Consider the following 25,779-nt stretch of genomic DNA (forward strand, 5'->3'; position numbering starts at 1 on the left):
AGGAACTGCAAGAACACATGACTTTGTTTCTCTTCTGCCACTATAAACGTTAGGAATGCCAAAAGACTGACTTAAACTAAACACCCCTTCTGCTGGATTTCCAAAAAGTCAGTGGCTCCAGATGTGACTTCTGACTTTATGTTCTCAGGACTATAAAATGTGGCAGCGTGAAATACAAAGTCAGCACTGTCCAAAAAAAAATGGCTGTTGGCAGCCTGGTTACCTGAAGCCCCTTCACTCTTCCCCATATTGTTGTTAAGCAGTTTTAATAAACATATCTTACTGGCTCCTTGGCTCCCCTTGTGATCTGTTTAAATCTCTTTTGAATGGGGTGTTAAAAAAATGGTATTCATATGCCATTTGCTGACAGTTATTTTCTTTTTTTTTGCGCTGGTAATTCTGTCCCCCACCTCTTCCTCACAGATCAGCCCTGACCTCCTTGAATGGCAGAACAGGCTTGAGGGGCTGAATGGCCTACACCTGTGCATATGTTCCTTTCCTTAGGGTGCCGAGTCCAAAACTGGACAGGGTGGAGCAGTAGACAGTAGGCAGGTTCTCTGCCTGTCAGACTGATGACTAATTTCCTCAAAATCTTTCATCTTGAAATTTATAGTTTCCTTGTCTTGTAGGGACCAGTAAGTTTCCATCCCGCTCTCTAATGAGCACAGATCAAAGGACAAAACCAAAATGATCACGTTGTTTAACACCCCCAACTCCCAAAATGCAGTCATACTAAACCCATCTTTTTTTATTTTCATAGTTTTATTGTAAAAGACCCATTTTTCCAAAGTGTTATGCACAAAATATTGTTAATTAGAACATATATGATTTGTATAGTCAGGGGTAAAGGCAGTTGCATAATCACAATATGGCAGGTAGGATCTATTTGGCAGGATTTGTAAGTCATTAAATGTTGGCAGTGCATTTATATGAAGGGTTTTGATAGAGTAAACAAGGAGAAACTATTTCCACTGCCAGGAAGGTCAGTAACCAGAGGACACAGATTTAAGGTAATTGGCAAAAGAACCAGAGGGGAGATGAGGAGAATTTTTTTTACACAGCGAGTGGTTATGATCTGGAATTCACTGCCTGAAAGGGCGGTGGAAGCAGATTCAATAGTAACTTTCAAAAGGGAATTGGACATATACTTGCAAAGGAAAAATTTGCAGAGCTATGGGGAAAGAGCAGGAGAGTGGGACTTTCAAAGAGCTGGCACAGGCACGATGGGCCAAATGGCCTCCTTCTGTGCTGTATGATTCTATAATATAATAGTGCAAACTGCTGGCTATTCTTCATGCATAGATCCTCCATTGCTGCGAACTGTTTTATTGCTGCTGAATTGAAGATTTCAAGCATAGGCAGTCGGCATACTTTATCTAGGGTTCTTCGATTATTGATTTATTGACTCATGCGTTTCAACACACTCCTACTGTCAGAAGTAACTTCCCTACACCTCCTGAACTGATTACTATCTGCACGTCTCTCAGTACCCTCGTTCAGTCTCTCCTGAGGGCATGAAATGTGTCAGATATGGTCAGTAAATACTAATAGCGGAACATGGCACATTTGTGGTGTACTTTTAAGAAAGCAAATGAAAGCAGTAAAACTTTTTTTTTAGCAACGGGCGTGCAGAGAAAGCCATGGATGTGCAAAGCAAATATTTTCAAAATCTCCTGTGCACAGCTTCTGAAAACTTGAACATTGCTTGTTTGTTTTTTTTTAAAAAATGTTCATTATAGGGTAGCTCACCCCAATACCTGACTATGGTTGAAAACTGGGCAGTGGTCACCTTGCTTTCCCTAGCCTTAGGGGTATTTGGGACAGTTGTAGCACCCCAATTGCTACCCAGGGTGAGAGTAGTAAACTGCCCAGATTGGGGTTGAGTCTGTTCAAAATAGACATACCTTTCATTTCTTCCCCCCGATTTAAACATCGAAAGGAGCTATAGGCACCAGTAAGTGATTCTAAACCCATAACGGTACCATTATGAGGAAAGCTTGTGGCAAGTTGACAATGTTTTTTTTTTGAAAGCCATTTTTTTGGCCACTGCATTTTCTCTCCTGCTGGTGAAACTGCTTCTTGCTATCAGTGGAACTGTTACCTGGGGGAGGTTGTGATAGTACTAATTGTAAAAACATGAATGTAAGTGAGAAAATAGGCCGAGCCCTGGTGCAGTTCATTTTGAACTTTATTTCTGTGTGCAGTTGTGCCCACAGTTAGTGCAAGTATTGATATTGAAGAGCAGGGGAGTTCTCCCTGGCGTCCTGGCCAATATTTATCCCTCAACTAGCATCAGTAAAACAGATTATCTGGTCATTATCTCATTGTTGTTTGTGGGACCTTGCTGTGTGCAAAATTGGCTGCCGCGTTTCCTACATTACAACAGTGACTACACTTCAGAAATATTTAATGGCTGTAAAGGGTGTCTTGTGAAAGGTGCTATGTAAATGCAAACCTTTTTAAAATTTTAGTTTTAAGTTCAGGTTATTTATTTAAAACAGAATATTATGAAGAGGGCTAGTGACCTAATGCTAATAAGCTGAAGAGTTTGTGTTCAGACTATATTTTTAATGAGACTACATCAAACATATATAAGAATTTGAGTAGTGTTTTATTTTATCACAATGTGTAACAACGAGAAAAGATTTTCTCAGTCCACTATTTGTAGCAAAACTGTAATCACAAATATAAAGAATGCATTTATAATATTGTTACGAATAAAAAACAGAACATCCTCCCTCCAATGTCTGTTGCACATCTGAAACTGAATTCATTTGATTTTGATTTCTTTGTGGGCTGCAATTCAAAGTAACAGATGGAGATTCAGTGCTACTGCCACAGAGAATAAACCAGTCTCTGTATCCTATAGACACTTAGGAATGCGGCTAGCAAGAACAGATACGACTTGTTACTTGTCTGTTTAAGACTTGTTTTGTTAGTACAATTCTTAGTATCTTAAAAGACTACTTAAGGCTGCGGTGATACAGGTCACTACTTGTTCCAATGTGGTGTGAAGTTGGCAAAATGTTTAGGATTGAGTCAGAGTTCCAGTATGTCTGTGTTTGGGTAATAAATGACATCTGCTTTTAATTAGCAGTTTATATCTATGCTAAATGAGTTGAATTTCAACAAGGCTGAGGATATTAAGACAAACAAGCTAAACAGAGACAGTTGATGAAGTGACGGTAACTGTTGTCCAGCACAGCTAGGCATATGGCAAGGTGTTAAAAGCTTGATTAATTATTTGGAGTCTACTGTCGGTGATGCCCTCTCAGTTGTTAATCTTAAAATGCATTTTCAGTCTTGTCTTCAGAATTATATGCAAAGGCCTATTGTAATTAAATTTTGGCTGTTTAAACTGTGAGTTGCTTCCTTTCCTGTGATTATTTATTTAATCTGAAACACAAGCATTTGCTACGTGTAGTCTGGAAAAGAGAATTGCTGCTTGTGCATGATGTGGAAATAGGCTTCCGATTTGCAAATAGAGCTAATTAGAATCAGAGAATCTTACAGCACAGAAAGAGGCCATTTAGCCCATCGTGCCTCTTTGGAAAAGCTATCCAATTAGTCCACTCTCCCTGCTCTTCCCCATAGCCTTGCAAATTTTTCCTTTTCAAGTATTTATCCAATTCCCTTTTGAAAGTTACTATTGAATCTGCTTCCACCACCCTTTCAGGCAGCGCATTCCAGATCGTAACAACTTGCTGTGTTAAAGAAAAGTCTCCTCACCCCACCTTATTATAATTGTATATTGATAATAAGGAAATATGACTGAGAAAGTGGTTTGTCTTGCAAAGTTTTACTCAAACAAAATTTTAAAAGGATTTCTTCCAAAGTCGATAGAACATGTTAGCCGTTGAATCTAATTGATATGTGTAAATCAGTTTGGACTGAGATGCATCACCTTTGATTAGTAATAAGTTCAATTGAAATCCACTAAATTGAAGATAAATATATTTGGCTTCTGAGTGAAAAATTAATGGAAATTGAATAATATATTTTTGTCTAATTTAGTTTAAAAGGCATTTAGTACATTGCACTAAATTAAAATTAATAGCTAATCTACTTAATGTGACGTGTGCTTATTGGTAATTTAAATGAAAAACATTCAAAGTAATCTTTTAAAATTCCACAAACTACATTGTAAAAGAATGACTTAATGACAGTTTTGATATTTTAAGTGTAAGTTTTACTTGTATGTAGCACTGAGGGAAGGGGCCAATGATGTGTGTGCCTATTCTTACTTTGCTTCCCCTGCCACCTAAAACCAATTGGATATTGAATAGGAATTTTATGTAAATACTTACAACCAACATCATTGAAACAGATTATCTGATCATTATCACGTTGCTGTTTGTGGGAACTTGCTGTGCGCAAATTGGCTGCCGCGTTTCCAAAATTACAACTGTGACTACACTTCAAAAGTACTTCATTGGCTGTAAAGCGCTTTGGGACGTCCTGAGGTCATGAAAGGTGTTTCATAAATGCAAGTCTTTCTTACTTTTTAAAAACATTTTGAGGTGCCCTTTTTGTCAACAGTGCTCTAAGTTTGATCTGCTTTAACAAATCTCTCAGAGTATGAAAAGTTTGCGGTTGTGAACAATAGTTGAATAAGAGCATAATGTGAAAATGTTGTAAGAGACAGGATGGTGCAGTGGATTGAAATAATAACTCTTTCATCTCTCGGAACTAGGATTGAAGCCAACCCAGACTGATGGGATGACGGTCTCTCTTTGTCGGGTGTAACTACATCTATGTGAAATGAAATTGTTGGCCATCGGTCATGAGCACAAAACCGTCGGCAATTTTAAAAAAATGGTTACTAAAGTGGCGATTCTCTCAGAGATAATAAGCATGGCTGGTGTTAATACTGGTGCAGTAGGTTTATCTCTTTATGAAGTCGGGGTTTGGAGCAAAGTAAGAGGGAGCTCTGCTGTGCATTGAGCCCTGCTGTACAATTGGTGTGAACAGCCTTTTCAGTGTAGAGGTTGTGACCGAGCCTGATCCTGTTCTCACAGGATGTCCAGACACGAGAGCTTTCAACATGGGAGATACTGAATCCAGTTGTATTACCAATCAAGCATAGGATGAAATTAAATGTTGAATACATAACACAATGGGAGCTGTTGTTTCAACAAAAAAATCCCCCTCCCATTTGTTGGCTGCCTTGAAAGAAAGATAGACTTGGAATTAAATAGCGCCTTTACCTCTGGATGTCCCAAAGCGTTTTACAGCCATTGAAGTACTTTTGAAATGTAGTCACTGTTGTAATGTAGGAAACGCGGCAGCCAATTTACGCACAGCAAGATCCCACAAACAGCAATGTGATAATGACCAGATAATCTGTTTTTGTGATGTTGGTTGAGGGATAAATGTTGGCCAGGACATCGGGGAGAACTGTCCTACTCTTCTTCATAATAGTGCCCTGGGATCTTTTACATCCAACTGAGAGCCCAACCGGAGTATTGTGTCCAGTTCCGCACTTCAGGAAAGATATGAAGGCCTGAGAAAGGGTGCAGAAGAGATTTACTAGAATGATTCCAGGGATGGGGGACTTTAGTTACGTGGGTAGACTGGAGAAACTGGGGTTGTTCTCCTTGGAACAGAGAAAGTTGAGAGATTTGATAGAGGTATTCAAAATCATGACAGGTCTAGACAGAGTAGATAGAGAGAAACTGTTCCCATTGGCAGAGGGGTCAAGAACCAGAGGACACAGATTTAAGGTGATTGGCAAAAGAACCAAAGTGACATGAGGAAAAACTTTTTTATGCACCGAGTGGTTAGGATCTGGAATGCACTGCCCGAGGGGGTGGTGGAGGCAGATTCAGTCATGGCTTTCAAAAGGGAACTGGAAAAGTACTTGAAAGGAAAAAATTTGCAGGGCTATGGGATAGGGTGGGGGAGTGGATTGCTCTTGCATAGAGCTGGCACAGACTCAATGGGCTGAACGGCCTCCTTCTGTGCTGTAATCTTTCTATGATTCTGAGAGGGCAGACGGGGTCTCGGTTTATCGTCTCATCTGAAAGACGGCACCTCTGACTGTGCAGCACTCCTTCAGTACTGCACTGGAGTGTCAGCCTGGATTATGTGCTCAAGTCTCTGGAGTGGGACTTGTACCCACAACCTGCTGACTCAGAGGCGAGCCGTGCTACCACTGAACCATGGCTGACACTAGTAGCAGTTAATACCTAGTGACCTGATGCCCACTGCTGTGGCAGAGTCCATCAGAGGCACCAGGTGATAGCCCCATTCCAATGACCTAAGGATTCATCAGTTGTAGCAGGGATGTTCCAACGTTTTGGAGCTGGTGGATGGATACGTCTGTCCAAACCAGAGAGTAGGCCGCATGATTAAGCACAAACCTGAGCCTCAATAGATAGAAAATCCAAATGTCCCACATATAAAAATTCAAGTCGCCGTACACAAGTAGAAATGATTGCCCATGCACAAAAAAAGAGAGTAAATGGATATAAGGTTTTAGTCGAAGGCAACCCTTGTAGTATTGTGGGAGCAAATCCTTAACCAGGTTATTGCTGATGACACTTGTTGCCATTGGAAGCATCCTTGTAACAAAAATGTGACATAAAACTCTCTGGTCCCCGTTATGAGCCACAAGTGAGTTGTTATGATTTGGAATGCACTGACTGAAAGGATGGTGGAAGCAGATTCAATAGTAACTTTCTAAAAAGGAATTGGATATATATTTGAAGGGGAAAAATTTTGCAGGACAATGGGGTAAGAGCAGCAGAGTGGGACTAATTGGATAGCTCTTTCAAAGAGCCGGCACAGGCAAGCTGGGCTGAATGGCCTCCTTCTGTGCTGTATGATTCTAAGTGGCATTGGGTGTTTGGAAAATCAACTAATTGTTGCCATTTCTTTTCTGTAAGCTTGATGTTTTTACTTTATCTTCGCCTATATCCATTTCCCTTGTCTAATTGAATCTAATGAGAGATAGGTTTGGACTAAATATCTACATTCCTCTTCCTTTGTACTCTCAATGGTGTAGAACAGTTGAAGTTAACATTAACTTGAGGGCTTTTAGTTGGCTGTTTAAAACAGCTATTCTGTTTGAGAAATGTCGGCAATAACATTTGCAGCTGAAAAGGACTCATTCCTGGTTTCCCATGTTTACCAAGCAAATCAACTGCATTGCTTCAAGCGCGGCCCCAAGCTATGGTATCGCTAAGGGAGCAGAAAACAGTTTTTGTATTTGCTACCCAATCCCACAACTTTTTTCACCTCTTTGAAGTTTCTTCTCCCTCCCACCCCCGAAAAATTTCAATGGATAGCAAGTACGAGCAAGAACACTATACTCTTTTCCCCCTTCCTCATCCAGGAATGCTAATAGCAAGTGTAGCCCCCACCTCACTGCCTCCTGCTGAAATCACTTTGTGCAGACCGGGGACGAAAATTTAGGGCGATGAAAATCGGGGATGTGCAAGAGGCCAGAATTGGAGGAGCGCAGAGTTCTTGGAGGGTTGTAGGGCTGGAGGAGGTTACAGAGATAGGGAGGGGCGAGGCCATGGAGGGATTTGAACATCCTGATTACTACCACCCTGGTAGTCGCATGATACAACAATATTGGGGTTGTTGACGAATCACAGCAATCAATCAATGATTCTACAGCAGACACGAGGCGAGGCAAGCCCCAGTGGTGGAGAGCTTTGGGAACCATAGGTTCAAAGTTACCTGTGCCTCCCGAGCATGTTACACTTACCACATGTCATGCCTCAAGTTACTCCTATACTTTATCCCAAAATATTATTTTCTGAAAGAAATCTTTTGAATTAGTTTTGAAGCAGGACAAATTGCTAATAATTAAAGAAGATTTAATGTTAGAGATTACTTTTCCCTCCTTTGTTTAGCTCCACATACAAACTGAATAGCTTACCAGCCAAATTCATTTAAATTTGCCAACAAGCAGAGCTTGTGATGTTAATGTAGTCCTCCCTCACAACTGTGTTGGTGTACAATACCAATAAAGTTGAGCCTGGAACATATCCAGAAATGTAATTGCTTTCACACAGAATCACATAGAATGTACATCACAGAAACAAGCCATTGGCCCGACTGGTCCGTGCTGGTGTTTATGTTCCTCACGAACCTCCTCCCACCCTACTTCATCTCACCCTATCAACATATCCTTCTATTCTTTTCTCCCTCATTTGTTTATCTAGCTTTCCCTTAAATGCATCTATCCTATTCGCCTCAACTACTCCCTGTGGCAGCGAGTTCCACATTCTTACCACTCTGCGTAAAGAAGTTTCTCCTGAATTCCCTATTGGATTTATTAGTGACTATCTTATATTTATGGCCCCTAGATCTGGTCTCCACCACAAGTGGAAACATCTTCTCTACGTCTACCTTATCAAACCCTTTCATAATCTTAAAGACTTCTATCAGGTCACCCCTCAGCCTTCTCTTTTCTAGAGAAAAGAGCCCCAGCCTGTTCAGCCTTTCATGATAAGTATAGCCTCTCAGTTCTGGCATCATCCTTGAAAATCCTTTTTATAATATGGAGACCAGAACTGTGCACAGAACTCCCAAATGTGGTCTAACCAAGGTTCTATTCAAGTTTAACATAACGAAATCAGCAGCAAAGGCATGAGTCCAGGCATTAAAAAAAGTAATATTTAGCTATTTTCTGAATATCTGGGCTTTGTCATTTCCTGGCATATGCTGTATTGTGCCACATCTTATATTGGGACTGACATTAGTTGATCAGGGATCACTGCAGTTACATCTCTGATCAGCTCAACCATTTTGTGTAACTCTTTAACTGCTTGTGAAACACATGTAGAATTCTCACTCCCAGGTTGCATTTGGAATTTTGTGCTATTGTGCTATAATGATGCCATTACAGGGACGCTTCCTATTACTGGCAAAGCAGATTAGTAGAACTAGCCAGCGGTTTCACTGAAAGTGATTTCTCTGGAGATGTTTGCACTGGTTTATCAGCATTTGGACCGTTTTTCCCCACCTAATTTGATGGCATTTTACTGCATTTGAAACCGGGCAGCATGGCGAAATTTGGGCTGCTCTCGTGTCTATAACAACTGGGCCTTATGCAGTACTTTTACCTGAATTAAAAGAGAAAACCTGCATGCTGAAAGTATAATATCTCGTCAGAAAAAGCTGCAAATACATACCTGGTTTAGCACTCTGCTGCCCGTATCCTACCTCGCACCAAGTCCCGTTCACCCATCGTTCCTGTGCTCGCTGACCTACATTGGCTCTCGGTCCGGCAGCGCCTCAGTTCTAAAATTCTCGTCCTTGTTTTCAAATCCCTCCGTGGCCTCGCCCCCTCCCTATCTCTGTAACCTCCTCCAGCCCTACAACCCTCCGAGATCTCTGCGCTCCCCCAATTCAGACCTCTTGCACATCCCCGATTTTCTTCGCTCCACCATTGGCAGCCGTGCCTTCAGCTGCCTAGGTCCTAAGCTCTGGAATTCTCTCCCTAAACCTCTCCGCCTCTCTACCTCTCTCTCCTCCTTTAAGATGCTCCTTAAAATCTACCTTTTTGACCAAGCTTTTTGTCACCTGTCTGTATATCTCCTTATGTGGCTCGGTGTCAAATCTTGTTTGATAATGGTCCTGTGAAGCGCCTTGGGACATTTTACGTTTTACGTTTTGGGATGTTAAAGGCGCTATATAAATGCAAGTTGTTGTAGATGATAGAAATGATAGATTAACATTTGGAGTTGAGCCCCTTTGTGTTTCCCCTGTTAATCCTGATTATTTTTAGGATTTCGTTTTTCTCATAATGTATTATAAATACATGTGTCGTTGAAGCCACTGCTGACGCCAAATATGTTACTGTTGTAAATCTAAAAGCTTAATTATCTCCGCAGGCTGCTGAAGACGTCACCTTCATTGGACCCGACACACATGCACTTCAGGCCATGGGAGATAAGATTGAAAGCAAATTATTAGCCAAGAAGGCAAAAGTCAACACTATCCCTGGCTATGATGGAGTGGTCAAGGTGAGAAAGCTGGAGTTTTGTTGCATTAGTCTGGCATTGATACGGATCCATGCCATTCAGTTATCAATTTGAAACACACTTTCTATATATAGAATCATAGAGCACAGAAGGAGGCCATTTGGCCCATCATGCCTGTGCCAGCTGTTTGAAAGAGCTATCCAATTAGTTCCACTCCTCTGCTCTTTTCAAGTGTATATCCAATTCACGTTGAAAGTTACTATTGAATCTGCTTCCACCACCCTTTCAGGCCGTGCATTCCAGATCAAAACAACTCACTGTGTAAAAACATTTCTCCACATCTCCACTCTAGTTCTTTTGCCAGTTATCTTAAATCTGTGTCCTCTGTGGGGAGATTTAATAGAGGTGTTCAAAATTATGAAGGGTTTTGATAGAGAGATACTATTTCCACTGGCAGGAGGGTCAGTAACCTGAGGACATAGATTTAAGATAATTGGCAAATGAATCAGAGGGCAGATGAGAATTTTTTTTACGCAGAGAGTTATGATGATCTGGAATGCGCTGCCTGAAAGGGCGGTGGAAGCAGATTCAATAGTAACTTTCAAAAGGGAATTGGATAAATACTTGAAAAAGAAAAATTGCAGGGCTATGGGGAAAGGGCAGGGGAGTGGGACTAATTGGATAGCTCTTTCAAAGAGCCAGCATAGGCACGAAGGTCCGAATGGCCTTCTCCTGTGCTGTACGATTCTGATACCATAACAAAGTCTAACTAACCTGGTACAACGCTAAGGCATTGGTATGTCTTGTCCAAAGAGAACATTTCCCTTTACATGTGTTTAATTCTAAAACTTAATTTCATCTCGTTAGATTCCCTAAAACCTAGGGCTGCACATCAACAAGTTTCCTGACTTTCAGGAGTTCTGATTCTGCTGTAAAACAAGTGAAACATTACTTCTTTAAGCAGAATGTAAATGAAAAGATGCAATTTGCAACTGCAAAAACAATTCAAAGTGTTTCCACTTAACTATAAATGGTGGAACACCATCAGCCTTTGCTCTTCATGCATTGAGTTCAAGAGGCTCTAATTGTCTGCATTTGACTGGTTTAACACTTCCTGACAGAGTGGCTATTAAGGCGAAGTATTCTCGCATAACTGTCATCGAGTCGAACAAAGGCACTTGAAACTCAATGTGTGGAAACCACTAACATGCTTAAATTACTCTCTTTTGATTCCTTTTTTTTGGATTCCTTCTGCTAAAATGATGGAAGGTGTTTTCTTCTGTGGCGCTAAGGTGGTTGGATAGTTTAGTAAAGCCATAAACTTCAAAAAAAATTGTTTTACCTGAAAATGATTATTCTTTGGAAAAATACCATTTAACAGTCACGGCTCCAAAAAAAAAGAAAGACTTAAAACAGATACTCCTTTCAGGCTTGCTTTGAACTTAACAAGCACTGATTTGTGGAGCAGACAAGCTAATGAAAGGAAATTAAATTTTCTGCCAACTTCCCCACCCCCTACCCATTGCTTGCTTGCTGTTACTTCATATGTATAGATATATATATATATTTTTATAAAGGATTTTTACTTTTGTTTCTATTCATAACTAGCTGAGCACTTTTCCCCTTGCTATGTAGATAGTTTCATCAAAGACTATTATTTACCGTCAGCTGTTATCTAATCGTCAAAGGGTATTGTGCGCGCAGCTTTAAAAACTATCGGGTTTCATTTTAATGTTCATAAGTCAACCCCTGTTGCTTTAGCCACATATAGCAGTTGGTGGTTTCCAGACGTTACTCCCTTCCATGATCCCTTCCAACTTTTTGCTGCTCAAGTACTTTTTTGCCAATAAAAAACAAATCCCAGAAAATATAATTTCCTTCTGTTAATTAAGACAGCAGCACTTGCAGTAGAATCATAGTGTTGTAATTTTTTTAAACTTAAAACTGATGCAACAGACAAGAATTAAATTGGACCCCTCTGCTCTTTCATGCCTCATTTTTGGAGAGTAAGCAAGAAAAGTAAGAGCTATTGCTTACACGAATATTTAAATGATTTTTTTTTGGTAATTCCTGAATAATTTGCAAAGTGTATTTAGCTTCTTTTTCTTGTAGCTTTTCATGTTCCACCAGAATGGAAAAATGGAGACGCAAACATCTTGCTATACTATGGAGAAAAGCTAAATTTGCTAACTCGTTAAAGTGACTCCAAGAAGGAATTGTTTGCATTAATTTATTTGTCTTTAATAACTGAGAATCTCAGGAGCCCTATAAACACTCAAGTTAGTTATAACTGTAGACAGTCCACTCCCCCTACTGGTAGTTAAAGGGTCAACACAATGCTTGCAGTGGTTGAAGATGGCAAAAGACACACGCTGGTGGGAAGTTACTGTAAAGGCTGATTTACATTTCGCAACTGACTGAAAACTATTAAAGCTTGCAATTTTTGAAATCTACTTAAAACAATGCTGAAGTGATTTTTTTTTTGTGTTTAGTTTGCTGTGTTAATTTGTATTGTAGTTCTCCGGAAAACTGTAACTTGTATTGAAGTTTTGAAAGTGACATTTCGTAGAATGGTTACGGCACAGAAGGAGGCCATTCGGCCCATCGAGCCTGCCCCGGCTCTCTGCAAGAGAAATCCAGCTAGTCCCACTCCCCCGCTCTTTCCCCGTAGCCCTGTGAATTTTTCTCCTTCAGGTACCTATCTAATTCCTTCTTGAAAGCCACAATTGGCCTTGTTTCCACCACTCTTTCAGGCAGTGCATTCCAGATCGCTGCGTAAAAAAGTTTTTCCTCATGTCGCCTTTGGTTCTTTTGCCATTCACCTTAAACCTGTGTCCTCTGGTTCGCGACCCTTCCGCCAATGGGAACAGTTTTTCTTTATTTACTCTGTCTAGTCCCTTCATGATTTTGAACACTTCTATCAAATCTCCTCTCAACCTTCTCTGCTCTAAGGAAAACAACCCCAGCTTCCCCAGTCTGTCCACGTAACTGAAGTCCCTCATCCCTGGAACCAATCTAGTAAATCTTTTCTGCACCCTCTCTAAGGCCTTCACATCCTTCCTAAAAAGCAGTGCCCAGAATTCGACACAATACTCCAATTGTGGCCGAACCAGTATTTTAAAAAGGTTTAACATAACATCCTCGCTTTTGTACTCCATGCCTCTATTTATAAAGCCCAGGATCCCGTATGTTTCTTAACCACTTTCTCAACCTGTCCTACCACCTTCAATGACCTCTGTACATATACCCCCAAGTTTCTCTGTTCCTGCACCCCCTTTAGAGTTGTACCCTTTAGTTTATTCTGTCTCTCCTCGTTCTTCCGACCAAAATGTATCATCTCACACTTCTCAGCGTTAAATTTCTTCTGCCACATGTCCGTCCATTCCACCAGCCTGTCTATGTCCTCTTGAAGTCTATCACTATCCTCCTCACTATTTACTACACTTTCAAGTTTTGTGTTATCTGCAAATTTGGAAATTGTACCTGTACACCCAAGTCCAAGTCATTAATATATATCAAGAAAAGCAGTGGTCTCAGTACCGACCCCTGGGGAACACCACTGTACACCTCCCTCCAGTCTGAAAAACAGCCATTCACCACTACTCTCTGTTTCCTGTCACTTAACCAATTTCTTATCCATGTTGCCACTGCCCCTTTTATTCCGTAGGCTTCAATTTTATTGACAAACCTAATAAGTGGTACTTTATCAAACGTCTTTTGGAAATCCATATACAACATCAACTGCATTGCCCTCATCGACCCTCTCTGTTACCTCATCAAAAAACTCAATCAAGTTAGTCAAACATAATGTGCCTTTAACAAATCCGTGCTGGCTTTCCCTTAATCCATACTTGTCCAAGTGACTATTAATTTTGTCCCGGATTATTGTTTCTAAAAGCTTCCCCACCACTGAGGTTAAACTGACTGGCCTATAGTTGCTGGGTTTATCTTTACATCCATTTTTGAACAAGGATATAACATTTGCAATTCTCCAGTCCTCTGGCACCACCCCTGTGTCTAAGGATGTTTGGAAGACTATGGCCAGCACCTCCACAATTTCCACCCTTATTTCCCTCAGCAACCTAGGATGCATCCCATCCGGACCGGGTGACCTATCTACTTTAAATACAGCAAGCCTTTCTAGTACCTCCTCTTTATCAATTTTTATCCCATACAATATCTCAATTACCTCCTCTGTTACTGTGGCTTTGGCCGTAACTTCTTCCTTGGTAAAGACAGATGCAAAATACTTATTTAGTACCTCAGCCATGCCCTCTGCCTCCTTGTGTATATCCCCTTTTTGTTCCCTAATTGGCCCCACCTCTCCTCTTCCTGCCCATTTACCATTTATATGCCTGTAGAAGACTTTGGATTCCATTTTATGTTAGCTGCCAGTCTATTCTCATACTTTTTCTTTGCCCCTCTTATTTCTTTTTTTTTACTTCCCCTCTGAACTTTCTATACTCAGTCTGATTCTCACTGGTATTATCAAGTGAGAAAAAAGCTATTAAAATGAATGTACTTGAGAATGGTGAGCTATATTTCAAAATAGGGACACACAAAAGTTTCGAAAAAAATATTTGATCTCCCTCCAAATGATAGAGACTTGGAAGCCTTCACATCTTCAGTCATGGAATTAATTTTGAGTTCATCTGAATAAGAAAGAGTAGGTGGATTGTAAACTCAACATAAAGTCTATTCACGGTGATCACAGTGCAATATACAGCTGCCGTGAGGAGAAAGAACAGAGATTGATGGGATTAATGTTTGGTCTTATTTCCTGATCTTACAGGATGCCAATGAAGCTGTCACAATTGCCAGGGAAATTGGTAAGGTATTGAGTTAACTGTTTTATTTCTAGGTGTATCTATGTCTGTATGTATGTATGCATGTGAGCATGTATATATATATGTAATAATACGTGTGTGTGTAACTTATCCATTAAAACTGTTTTCTAGAGCTTCTATGGTTTAATCTTGCATAACAAGGATAAATAGAAGATATAAACTTTTATGTGAAAGACTTGTTCAATTATTTTATTTTTCAGAGTAAATTATTGAGACCAATTTCTTTTTTTGCATTTTGTTTATTATCCCTCCCACATTTTTTTGTAATCGTTCCATTCTTTTAGATTCCTCCCCTTTCCTCCCCCTATCTCCGACCGAGATGCAACTGGCAGAGAGGGCAAGCAACGTAGGTTCCTGATGGGGCCACTTTGTAACTGGCCATGAGGCAGTCTGTAAGAGTTGCCCAGGGTGGAATGTCGGCTTCCTTGCCCCTCTCCCTGCGGGGAAGTGCCTAGCCTTTGCTCGGTGACTTGACCGAGATGGGGAACTCGTCATTGGGATTAATTCGAGTGCATACCTGCACCTACTAATTTGCAGTGCTGCATTTTGGTGCCAATACATCAAAAATTATGTGTTCGTATTTATATATGCTATTTCTGCTTGCACAATTCCTGTTCACCTGACATAGGACTAATAACGCTGAAGTATCATCAACTGGATTAATTTTTACTACAGTAGTATTACATACATAGTATTTAAAGCACAGAAACAGGTCATTCGGCCCAACAGGTCTATGCCGGTGTTTATGCTCCACACAAACCTCCTCCCACCTTACTTCCTCTAACCCGATCACCATAGGGATATGGGCCAAAGGCAGGTATATGGAGTTAGATCACAGATCAGCCATGATCTTACCAAATGGCGGAGCAGGCACGAGGGGCTGAATGGTCTACTCCTGTTCCTATGTTCCTACTCCTTTCTCCCTCATGTACTTTTCTAGCTTCCCCTTAAATGCATGTATTTACAATATAAAGATGTCAAATATTTTTACTCAGTGGATAATAAACTTAACCAAAAAGATCTGCCCTTTGGTTTGATCTCTGCTCTTACTTTTTTTTAATTAATCTCTTCTTTGGTGGAGTGCGGGAAGAGGAGAACAAGTTGTCCCAGCTAATAATGTCATAACTATAGTGGACACAGTGAACCCGGAACAGTATTGTACAATTTCACTTCAAATTGTATAACAGGAGGGTTTATGTATCGAGATTTGGATGGGGCTCTAGATAAAAGCAGTCATAATGCACCTCGTACAGAAAGTACTTTAAAGTAGATTTTGGTGTACCGGTTGTTTTCTACAGCGTTATTGGACGTATGGTCAGCTGTCATGCTCACATGACCAAATGATCAAAGTCAGAACTTCTCTCTAATTGTCCCCTGCTGCTAGGCTATCCCGTCATGATCAAGGCCTCAGCGGGAGGTGGTGGGAAAGGCATGAGAATAGCCTGGGATGATGATGAGACCAGGTGAGGCTGTGCTCAGAAACTAACCTTGCAAAAAAAAACCCAGTGCGATTATGAAAAAAGTTCTATCACACCATTATGGCTTTGATATTGGAGATGTATTAGGAATGAAATGGGGTGAAATCAGATATACATCACCTTTTTGCATAGCATTTGGCTGAATTCTGCGGGAGGTGTCGGAGTGTTGGCCGAGGCAGACGTTTGGTGTAAACAGAGCACCGCAGGCAGGTTGTTTTTGTTTATTTTGTTTGAGAGGGGTGCTGTTAAAGCAAACAGCTAGTGATGCTCCATGTGTTGGTGAAACTCACTGGAATGTCATGCACTCCTCCCTTCCACTGTTTACTGAGACCCACTTTGAGCCAGATGCTCCATTTGCCCTGTACCTGCCCCTCTCTGATCTCCAAAAGCAGTGTGTGAAAAATAGGAGGAGACAACACCTAAGGTGCACCGGAGTAGCAACTTAAGCACTAAAAACAAACCAACCCTATTTCTGACCATTATCTAATCTTCTGAGACTATCGAGTTGAGGCTAGACTTAATTAAATTAATCGTAAAGAGATTTTGAATGTTTTTAAGAACCTTTGCGCTTTCAAAATAATAGTGTATAGTAATGCCATTGACAAAATACGACACAAGGCACATTTATGTTGTATTTAAATAAGACATGTGTCTTGCTGCCTGCTGGTTGCCAGATCTGCAGCACTGCCACTAAAAAGCAGCTGTTTGTACCAGACACTGTCATCACTTTTTATGCTGGGAAGATACTGAGCTCTGTGTGCCCCCCACCCCCAACTCTTTCTCTACTTGTGGCTCAGTGGGTCGCACTGAGTCAGAAGGTTGTGGGTTCAAATCCCACTCCAGGCACTGGAGCACAAAATCTAGGCTGACACTCCAGTGCAGTGCTGAGGAGTCCTGGCCAATATGTATCCCTCAACCAACATCACTAAAACAGATTACCTGATCATTGCTGTTTGTGGGAGCTTGCTGTGTGCAAATTGGCTGCCACGTTACCCTACATTACACTAGTGACTACACTTCAAAAGTACTTCATTGGCTGTAAAGCGCTTTGGGAATTCCTGAGGTGAAAGGCGCTATATAAATGCAGTTGGTTCTTCTTTCTCCAAGTACAGGCCAGGCAATTGAGGAACGACTAGCTGGAAGAAATATTGGTTGTGTATTTTTAATAACTATTGTGTACTCAATTTTGTTTCTGGCCCTCAGATATTAACAATAGTTGCAAAAGGTTGTCATCATTGATCTGCCCATGGCCAAAAAAAAATGGCAACTGGCAGCAGTAATTATATTTGCAACTGGTGCCTTTTGACCATGTAGGGGAAAGTCATTCACACGGCCTTCGGAGGCCGAAATGCCAAATGGTTCAGCTTACGATGGTGTAGCTGAAACTGGGGAGGGAGTTTCAGGATTTTGACCCAGCAATGATGAAGGAATGGCTGATATATGTCCAAGTCTGAATGGTGTGTGACTTGGAGGGGAACTTGGAGGTGATGGTGTTCCCACGCACCTGCTGCCCTTGTCCTTCTAGGTGGTGGAGGTCATGGGTTTGGGAGGTGCTGTTGAAGAATCCTTGGTGAGTTGCTGCAGTGTGTCTTGTAGATAGTACACACTGCAGCCACGGTATGCCGGTGGTGGAGGGTCATGTGTAAGTCTAGACGGTGTGTGTCAACAGGCTATTTGACAGCGGGTGGCATCACATTTGTGCCCAATCCTGTCCTCTCCTGACACCCGTTAATGTACACTTTCCGACCGGGGTTACTGGATAGTGATCAGGTGCAGAAATCCTGGCAGTGTCCCCCCCTTCGCCCAGGGAATGATGTGCCCAATTTTGCACTCGTTTCCATTCTGATTGGGATCTGTGAACTCCGCATAGTTTAGGATTGCACCAACCAGAGTATTTATTTAATGAACCATCAGAGAAGCGATTGTCTAGTATTATTCGGGTCGGGTGTACTGCTTATTTAAGAAAAAAAACTCTTAACCCAAAGGCCAAACCAAAATTTTACATAAATGTTTCATTGGAAAGTATATACTTGTGAGTCTTGAATTCAGCTAACTAGATGTTAGATTTTATGCCAAGTACAAAAGTCAAGATTAAGTTCTGACTGAAATCATAGAATCATACTGCACAGAAGGAGGCCATTCGGCCCATCATGCCTGTGCCGGCTCTTTGAAAGAGCTATCCAATTAGTCCCACTCACCTGCTCTTTCCCCATCACCCTGCAATTTTTTCCCTTCAAGTGTTTATCTAATTCCCTTTTGAAGGTTACTATTGAATCTGCTCCCACCGACCTTTCAGGCAGCGCATTCCAGATCACAACAACTCGCTGCGTAAAAACATTTCTCCTCATCTCCCCTCTGGCTCTTTTGCCAATTAACTTAAATCTGTGTCCTCAGGTTATCGACCCTCCTGCCAGTGGAAACAGTTTCTCTTTATTTACTCTATCAAAACCCCATTTAATTTTGAACACCTCTACTAAATCTCCCCGTAACCTTCTCTGCTCTTAAGGAGAACAATCCCAGTTTCTCCAGTCTATCCGCACAACTGGAGTCCTTCATCCCCAGAACCATTCTGGTAAATCTCCTCTGCACCCTCTCTAAGGCCTTGACATCCTTCCTAAAGTGAGACCGAACCAGTGATTTATAAAAGTTTAGAATAACTACCTTGCTTTTATACTCCATGCCTCTATTAATAAAGCCCAGGATCCTGAATGCTTTTATAACAGTTCTATCAACTTGTCCTGCCACCTTCATAGATTTAAGTATTGAATGTAAGTTGTTGCCTGTTAAATGCTTCTTAATATTTACCCATTACTTTGCTCAAGGTTATAAATGTTGGGTGTTAACAATTAACTACATAACTGAAACAAAAATTCCCCGTTTCTCTCCTCTCCTGATATTGCTAACTTTCTCTGGGGTAAGGTTTCACTGGCTGCTGACACTACAGCAACAATTGTTTGTTGCTTCATGCAGGAGCCCCGACAGTGAGCAGGCTACTTTAGCACTAGGTGAATTGATTTTATAAAACACTGAAGTTATTTTAATACAAATCATATTTTGCATACTTGTGATGAGATAAAGTATTAGGAATTATTTTTTTGAATTGGCTCTAAATTCTTATATTTAACTAATATGATGGTTTTAAACCCCACCTGATTTTGCTCTCCGTCAACTTCAGTAGAGAAAGAAAGGAAGACTTGCATTTATATAACGCCTTTCAGGATGTCCCAAAGCGCTTTACAGCCAATGAAGTAATTTTGAAGTGTCGTCACTGTTGTAATGTAGGAAACGCAGCAGCTAATTTGCACACAGCAAGATCCCACAAACAGCAATGTGATAATGACCAGTTAATCTGTTTTTTTAAGTGGTGTTGGTTGAGGGATAAATATTGGCCAGGACACCGGGAAGAACTCCCCTGCTCTTCTTTGAAATAGTGGCATAGGATCTTTTACGCCCCTGCCCTGATTTGGGGAGAAAGCCTTGAGAGGACAGACGGAGCCTTGGTTTAACGTCACATCCGAAAGATGGCACCTCTGACAGTGCAGCACTCCCTCAGTGCCACACTGCAGTGTCAGCCTAGACTTGGTGCTCAAGTCTCTGCAGTGGGACTTGAACCCACGACCTTCTGGTTCAGAGGCGAGAGTGCCACCCACGGAGCTAACATTAAAAGTTAAATTGCGCAGGGCGTGAACCCGTCTTTCAACCCGATCCGTTCAGTTTCCCGCCTGGCGGGTTAGGGTAAAATTACCCCCAATAACGCAATACAGAATATTTCAGTGTTTTCCAGAATTTTCAAGATGGCGTATTTTATTTTGTCAATTTACCTAAAATCTTTGAAAGTTTGCCACAATCACAGTACAAATACTAAACAGTTAAATCTTCCTGCTGTCCATCAGTGATGAGTGACCTCCCCCCCCCCCCCACTGCTGGAAGCTGTGTGTGTGTGTGTGTGTGTGTGTGTGTGTGTGCGCAGGATTGGGTCCAGCTGTGGCTGTCTTTCTCCCCATCTCGGGATCTGATAGCTCACCGCCCTCATGGCCCAGGGTCACATGAAGAATACGCCACTTGGACAAGGTGCTGGTGAGCCACTGGCTCCTGTCGGCCAACATGTTCGCCAAAGAGAGAAAGACCTGCAAAATGGTGTTCAAGTCCAAGAACATACGAAAAGGACAGGCAGGTAAAGACCAGCTGGTCCACCAAGCCTGCCCCAAGACCTCATGGTGGCCGGAGCATCATGATTCAAAAACGAATCCCACTGTCCCACTCTCTGCCATAGCCTTAGGAACATCGGATCAGGAATAGGCCACTCAGCCCCTCGAGCCTGTTCCGCCATTCAATTAGATCATGGCAAATCTGTATCTTGACTCCATCTACCCACCTTGGTTCCGTAACCCTTAATACCCTTGCCTAACAAAAATCTATCAGTCTCAGTTTTGACATTTTCAGTTGACCCCCAGCCTCAACAGCTTTTTGGGGGAAAGAGTTCCAGATTTCTACTTCCCCTTTGTGTGAAGAAGTGTCTCCTGACATCGCCCCTGAACAGCCTAGCTCTAATTTTAAGGTTATGCCCCCTTGTTCAGGACTCTTCCCACCAAAGGAAATAGTTTCTCTCGATCTACCCTATCAAATCCTTTAATCATCTTAAACACCTCAAATAGATCGCTCCTTAATTTTCTATACTCGGGAGTGCAAGCCCAGTCTATGCAAGGTACTTATTATCCAGGCTCACAATTGAGGAACGGCCATCTGGATGAGTTACTAGAAGTTGCTCGGTAACTGTGCCTCAACATTGGTTGGCAACTTCGGTGGCGAGGGGGTGGGGGGGGAGAAAATTACAAGGAAAAGCAACAAAAATCACTTTGGCGGGACTCCTTTAACTATTGTGTCAGTTAATTTACCAATCTATCGATCAGCACTTATATGGTTTTATCCATACTAGCTCATTTATTTCACTACAACAACAGCTTGCATTTATACAGCGTCTTTAATGTAGTAAAACGTCCCAAGGCGCTTCACAGGAGCGTTCTCAAACAAAATGTGACACCAAGCCACGTAAGGAGATAGGTGACCAAAAGCACGGTCAAAGAGGTAGGTTTTAAGGAGCATCTTAAAGGAGTAGAGAGGCGGAGAAATTTAGGGAGGGAATTCCGGAGCTTAGGGCCTAGGCAGCTGAAGGCATGGCCGCCAATGGTGGAGCGATGAAAATCGGGGATGTGCAAGAGGCCAGAATTGGAGGAGTGCAGAGATCTTGGAGGGTTGTACGGCTGGAGGAGGTTACAGAGATAGGGAGGGGGCGAGGCCATGGAGGGATTTGAAAACAAGGATGAGAATTTTAAAATCGTGGGGTTGCCGGAACGGGAGCCAATGTAGGTCAGCAAGTAGAGGGGTGATGGGTGAAGATAATGCACTAATATACACTGTAATGTTTTAACGAATACAAATAGGTTTTTAGTTTCTCAAATTTGTATCAAAATGGCACAACTATGATTGACGGCATTAAGTATTTTTGAATGTGGAATGAGGGATCGTCCAATTCCTTTGCACTTGTGTGTGCTATCAGAACTCTATGTATAGCACGTTAAAATTCAGATTTAAAATACAATATTTAGAAATATCCTCAATTAACATAAAAAGTAAACGTTTCCCTGAAATCTATTGAAAACAGGGTGCGGATTAGCTTAATAGTAAGGGCCATATTGTCATCTAGTAACTCACCTCTTGAGTTAAGCAGTTACGGATTTATCTCAAAAAGAAAGTTTCCATTAGTGTGCATGCTTTCTATAAAATAAATTTAGCGTCTTTAAGGGGCATTCGTAAATTTGGTTCAAGTTTAATTGCGGTTACAAGTCAGTGTTCATCACTCGCTGCATCAAGATACTTGGGGACAGTTTCCAGTTTATTCAGCATTAAAAGGATTAAAAAATACGAGAAGATAAAAGGGCATGTTTCCCCCATTCATTAATGTTAGTGAAAAAGTCACTGACTTTTGTGCTCGTACTATCGAACGAAGGAAAATACACTCCAAAGGCTGGCATCAAGCATGAAATTATTTATTGTGATGGGAAATCAGTAATTCAAGTACAGGGGATTTAGATGTATGATAAAAAACAAAAACTGCTACTAGCATTCCAACTTCTGAAGGAAACACAGAGGAGAAGGAAATTAAATCAACAGCACGATTTAAAAAAACATTTATTGAAGGGGCAAATAATTTCACAGATAAAGAAAAGAAAGACTTGCATTTATATAGCACCTTTAATGACCTCAGGACGTCCCAAAGCGCATTTCAGCCAATGAAGTACTTTTGAAGTATAATCACTGTCGTAATGTAGGAAACATGGCAGCCGATTTTACTCACAGCAAGCTCCCACAAACAGCAATGTGATAATGACCAGATAATCTGTTTAAGTGTTGTTGGTTGAGGGATAAATATTGGCCAGGACACCGGGGAGAATTCCCCTGCTCTCCTTAGAAATAGTGCCATGGGATCTTTTATGTCCACCTGAAAGGGCAGATGGGGCCTCAGTTTAACATCTTAACCGAAAGATGGCACCTCCGGCCGTGCAGCACTCCCTCAGTACTGCACTGGGAGTGTCGGCCTAGATTTTGTGCTCAAGTCTCTCGAGTGGGACTTGAACCTACAACCTTCTGACTCAGAGGCGAGCCCTGGCTGATTTTTTTCCTTTCCTAGATTGAGGGTGCTGACACTAATTACAGAACCCCATACTTGTATGCCGGCTGATTTAGCGAACTCTGCAAAGCCGAGGATCATGCCATAAACCTTCTGATCTGTACGAATTAATTTACGCACTGCTTTTACAATCTAAGTCTTCGGGGGAGATTGAAATTAATTTTAATTAGACTGTGGGTACACAAGAAGCAAAAGGAAATGGACCCAGAACTTCCAGAAAAATACATTTTTATCTGCTCTATTGAATGCATCAGAATTAAGTGTTTAGTTTATTCAAAAAATTCTATATTCTGTTTTTTTTTAATCATTGCTTGAATCCTAATTTTATAATTGGCATTTGAGATGTACAGTTTTTTGTCAAGTGGTGTAAAAGCTGAAATAGTCATTCTTTTAATCAGTCTATTGTTTAAATGGAAGACAATGAACTCCCAGTTTTTTCACTGAGCAAAATGAAAAAAATTCCGTTGCAATTTTATTTATGAAATACTTTTTCTGCCTACAATGATTTTAAAAATAATTGAAAAAAAGTTTAAAAATCCACTCTGGTAAATGTTTTTGTTTTCCATTCCTGTAGGGAAGGATTTAGATTTTCATCGCAAGAAGCTGCTTCAAGTTTTGGTGATGATCGCCTCTTGATCGAGAAATTCATTGATAACCCTCGCCACATCGAAATTCAGGTTGGAGGGAGAATGAGTTCAGGATTTTATAATTGAAGGCTCTGTTGAGAAAGGCTTGTAATTAAAACTGAGGTTTATTTAAAGAGAGTTTGTGACAGTGACTCTGGAGAAGATACAATTTTGGTGATTAATAAGCCTGTTCGTTGTTGGGAACTTTGAACTAATCTCTGGATGGCACTATCATTGGCTTGTCATCTGTGGGCCATGCATTCAAATCTAGCTAATACAGATGAGCTGGAAGTCTATGGCTTTAAGGGTCTTGAGTGTGATGAATTTGCACAGTTTCATCCATTTCCTTATGGTCCTATTTACTGCAACACAAAACTGCTCCCTAATTTGTCGCTAAATTGATATTTTCATCTGTGCCTAAGGAAATGGGAAATGTTACGCTTACGCAGTCGATGGTGTGGGTAGGGGGGAGAGGGTACTCCTCTTAGGTTGGGGCAGAATACTTGGAGCTCTACTCAGCATCTGACTGTGCTCTGCCTGACCTGGGAGTGTTTGATGCTGAGACTGGCTGTTTGAAGTGGAAAAATTCCGTTCCCGAGCATTAGAGATTAGTTCAAAGTTCCCAACAAAGAACAGGCTTATTAATCACCAAAATTGTATCTTCTCCAGGGTCACTGTCACAAACCCTCTATTAAATAACAAAAAAAATGTTGCATTCACTGTATGATTGGTGCTCAGCCTTGGATCTCAGCAAATATTATTTCAACATTCAGCCTTGGAAATGGTATAATTCGGTCTTCAATTTTTAAACTTGGAAATAACACAGAATTTACATCACAGAAACAGGCCATTCGGCCCAACTGGTCCATGCTGGTGTTTATGCTCCACACGAGCCTCCTCCCACCCTTTTCATCTTACCCTATCAGCATATCCTTCTGTTCCTTTCTCCCTCATGTGTTTATCCAGCTTCCCCTTAAATGCATCTATACTATTCGCCTCAACTACTCCTTGTGGTAGCGAGTTCCACATTCTAACCACTCTCTAGGTAAAGAAGTGTCTCCTGAATTCCCTATAGGATTTATTGGTGACTATCTTATATTTATGGACCCCCTGGTTTTGGACTCCCCCCACAAGCAGAAACATCTTCTCTCTGTCTACCCTATCGATCCCCTTCATAATCTTAAAGACCTCTATCAGGTCACCCCTCAGCCTTTCTTTCCTAGAGAAAGAAGCCCCAGCCTGTTCATTCTTTCCTGATTGGTATAACCTCTCAGTTCTGGTATCATCCTTGTAAATCTTTTTTGCACCCTTTCCAGTGCCTCTATATCCTTTTTATAATAAGGAGACCAGAACTGTCCACAGTACTCCAAGTGTAGTCTAACCAAGGTCTCGTTTAACATAATTGCTAATTTCACACAAAATAGGTAGGGGGAGTTTCACAAATGCTGATGATAAGGGCCTTTAAAGAGAGATTTTTTTTGCCATTTTTCTTACTTTTCCCTCCAGAGCGGTCCAGTAACTTGTTCAGATATCTAATCTTCAAGTATGAAGTGATTATTGGCATCCTGTTCTGTTGTGGGGCATCACAGCTGAGCCCGAGGTTGTCTGTCCTCACCTCACACTCACGGTGTGAGCGCTCGCACAAGTCACAGCTAGCTCAGGATAGACCAGGGATTGAACATGGAATCTTCCCGGTCTGTGCACAATCAGTATCAATGATTATGAAGGGTTTTGATAGAGTAAATAAGAAGAAACTGTTTCCACTGGTGGGGTGGGGTCAGTGTCCAGAGGACACAATTTAAGACAATTGGCAAAAGAACCAGAGGGGGAGATGAGGAGACATTTTTTTACACAGCGAGTTGTTATGATCTGGAATGCGCTGCCTGAAAGGGCGGTGGAAGCAGATTCAATAATAACTTTCAAAAGGGAATTGGATAAATACTTGAAAAGGAGAAATTTGCAGGGCTGTGGGGAAAGAGCAGGGGGAGTGGGACTAAGTGGATAGCTCTTTCAAAGAGCCGGCACAGGCACGATGGGCTGAAGGGCCTCCTTCTGTGCTGTAAGATTTAATATGAGATGAGTTTGGACAATCTCAATCTAGTTCTAGTGGACATGAGCAACAACAGCACTAAGGCTATTGAATGGTTGATTTTGGGGAAATCTTTTAAGATGTCAAGTTGGTCCTCTTCTGTGTTTGGG

At 41.3% G+C, this 25,779-nt stretch overlaps 1 protein-coding gene across 1 annotated transcript in view; it reads left to right on the forward strand.

Moving 5' to 3' along the window:
- pcca (propionyl-CoA carboxylase subunit alpha) overlaps positions 1 to 25,779 on the forward strand; it is a 313,585-nt gene that overhangs the window by 113,801 nt on the left and 174,005 nt on the right. The window contains exons 7-10 of the mRNA XM_067986601.1: positions 9,852 to 9,983; positions 14,734 to 14,770; positions 16,173 to 16,251; positions 23,529 to 23,631. Coding sequence (XP_067842702.1) covers positions 9,852 to 9,983; positions 14,734 to 14,770; positions 16,173 to 16,251; positions 23,529 to 23,631 — 351 coding nt within the window. The remainder of the gene's footprint in view (positions 1 to 9,851; positions 9,984 to 14,733; positions 14,771 to 16,172; positions 16,252 to 23,528; positions 23,632 to 25,779) is intronic.

Source organism: Heptranchias perlo, chromosome 6 (genome assembly GCF_035084215.1).
Source record: "Heptranchias perlo isolate sHepPer1 chromosome 6, sHepPer1.hap1, whole genome shotgun sequence".
Classification (NCBI taxonomy): Eukaryota; Metazoa; Chordata; class Chondrichthyes; order Hexanchiformes; family Hexanchidae; genus Heptranchias; species Heptranchias perlo.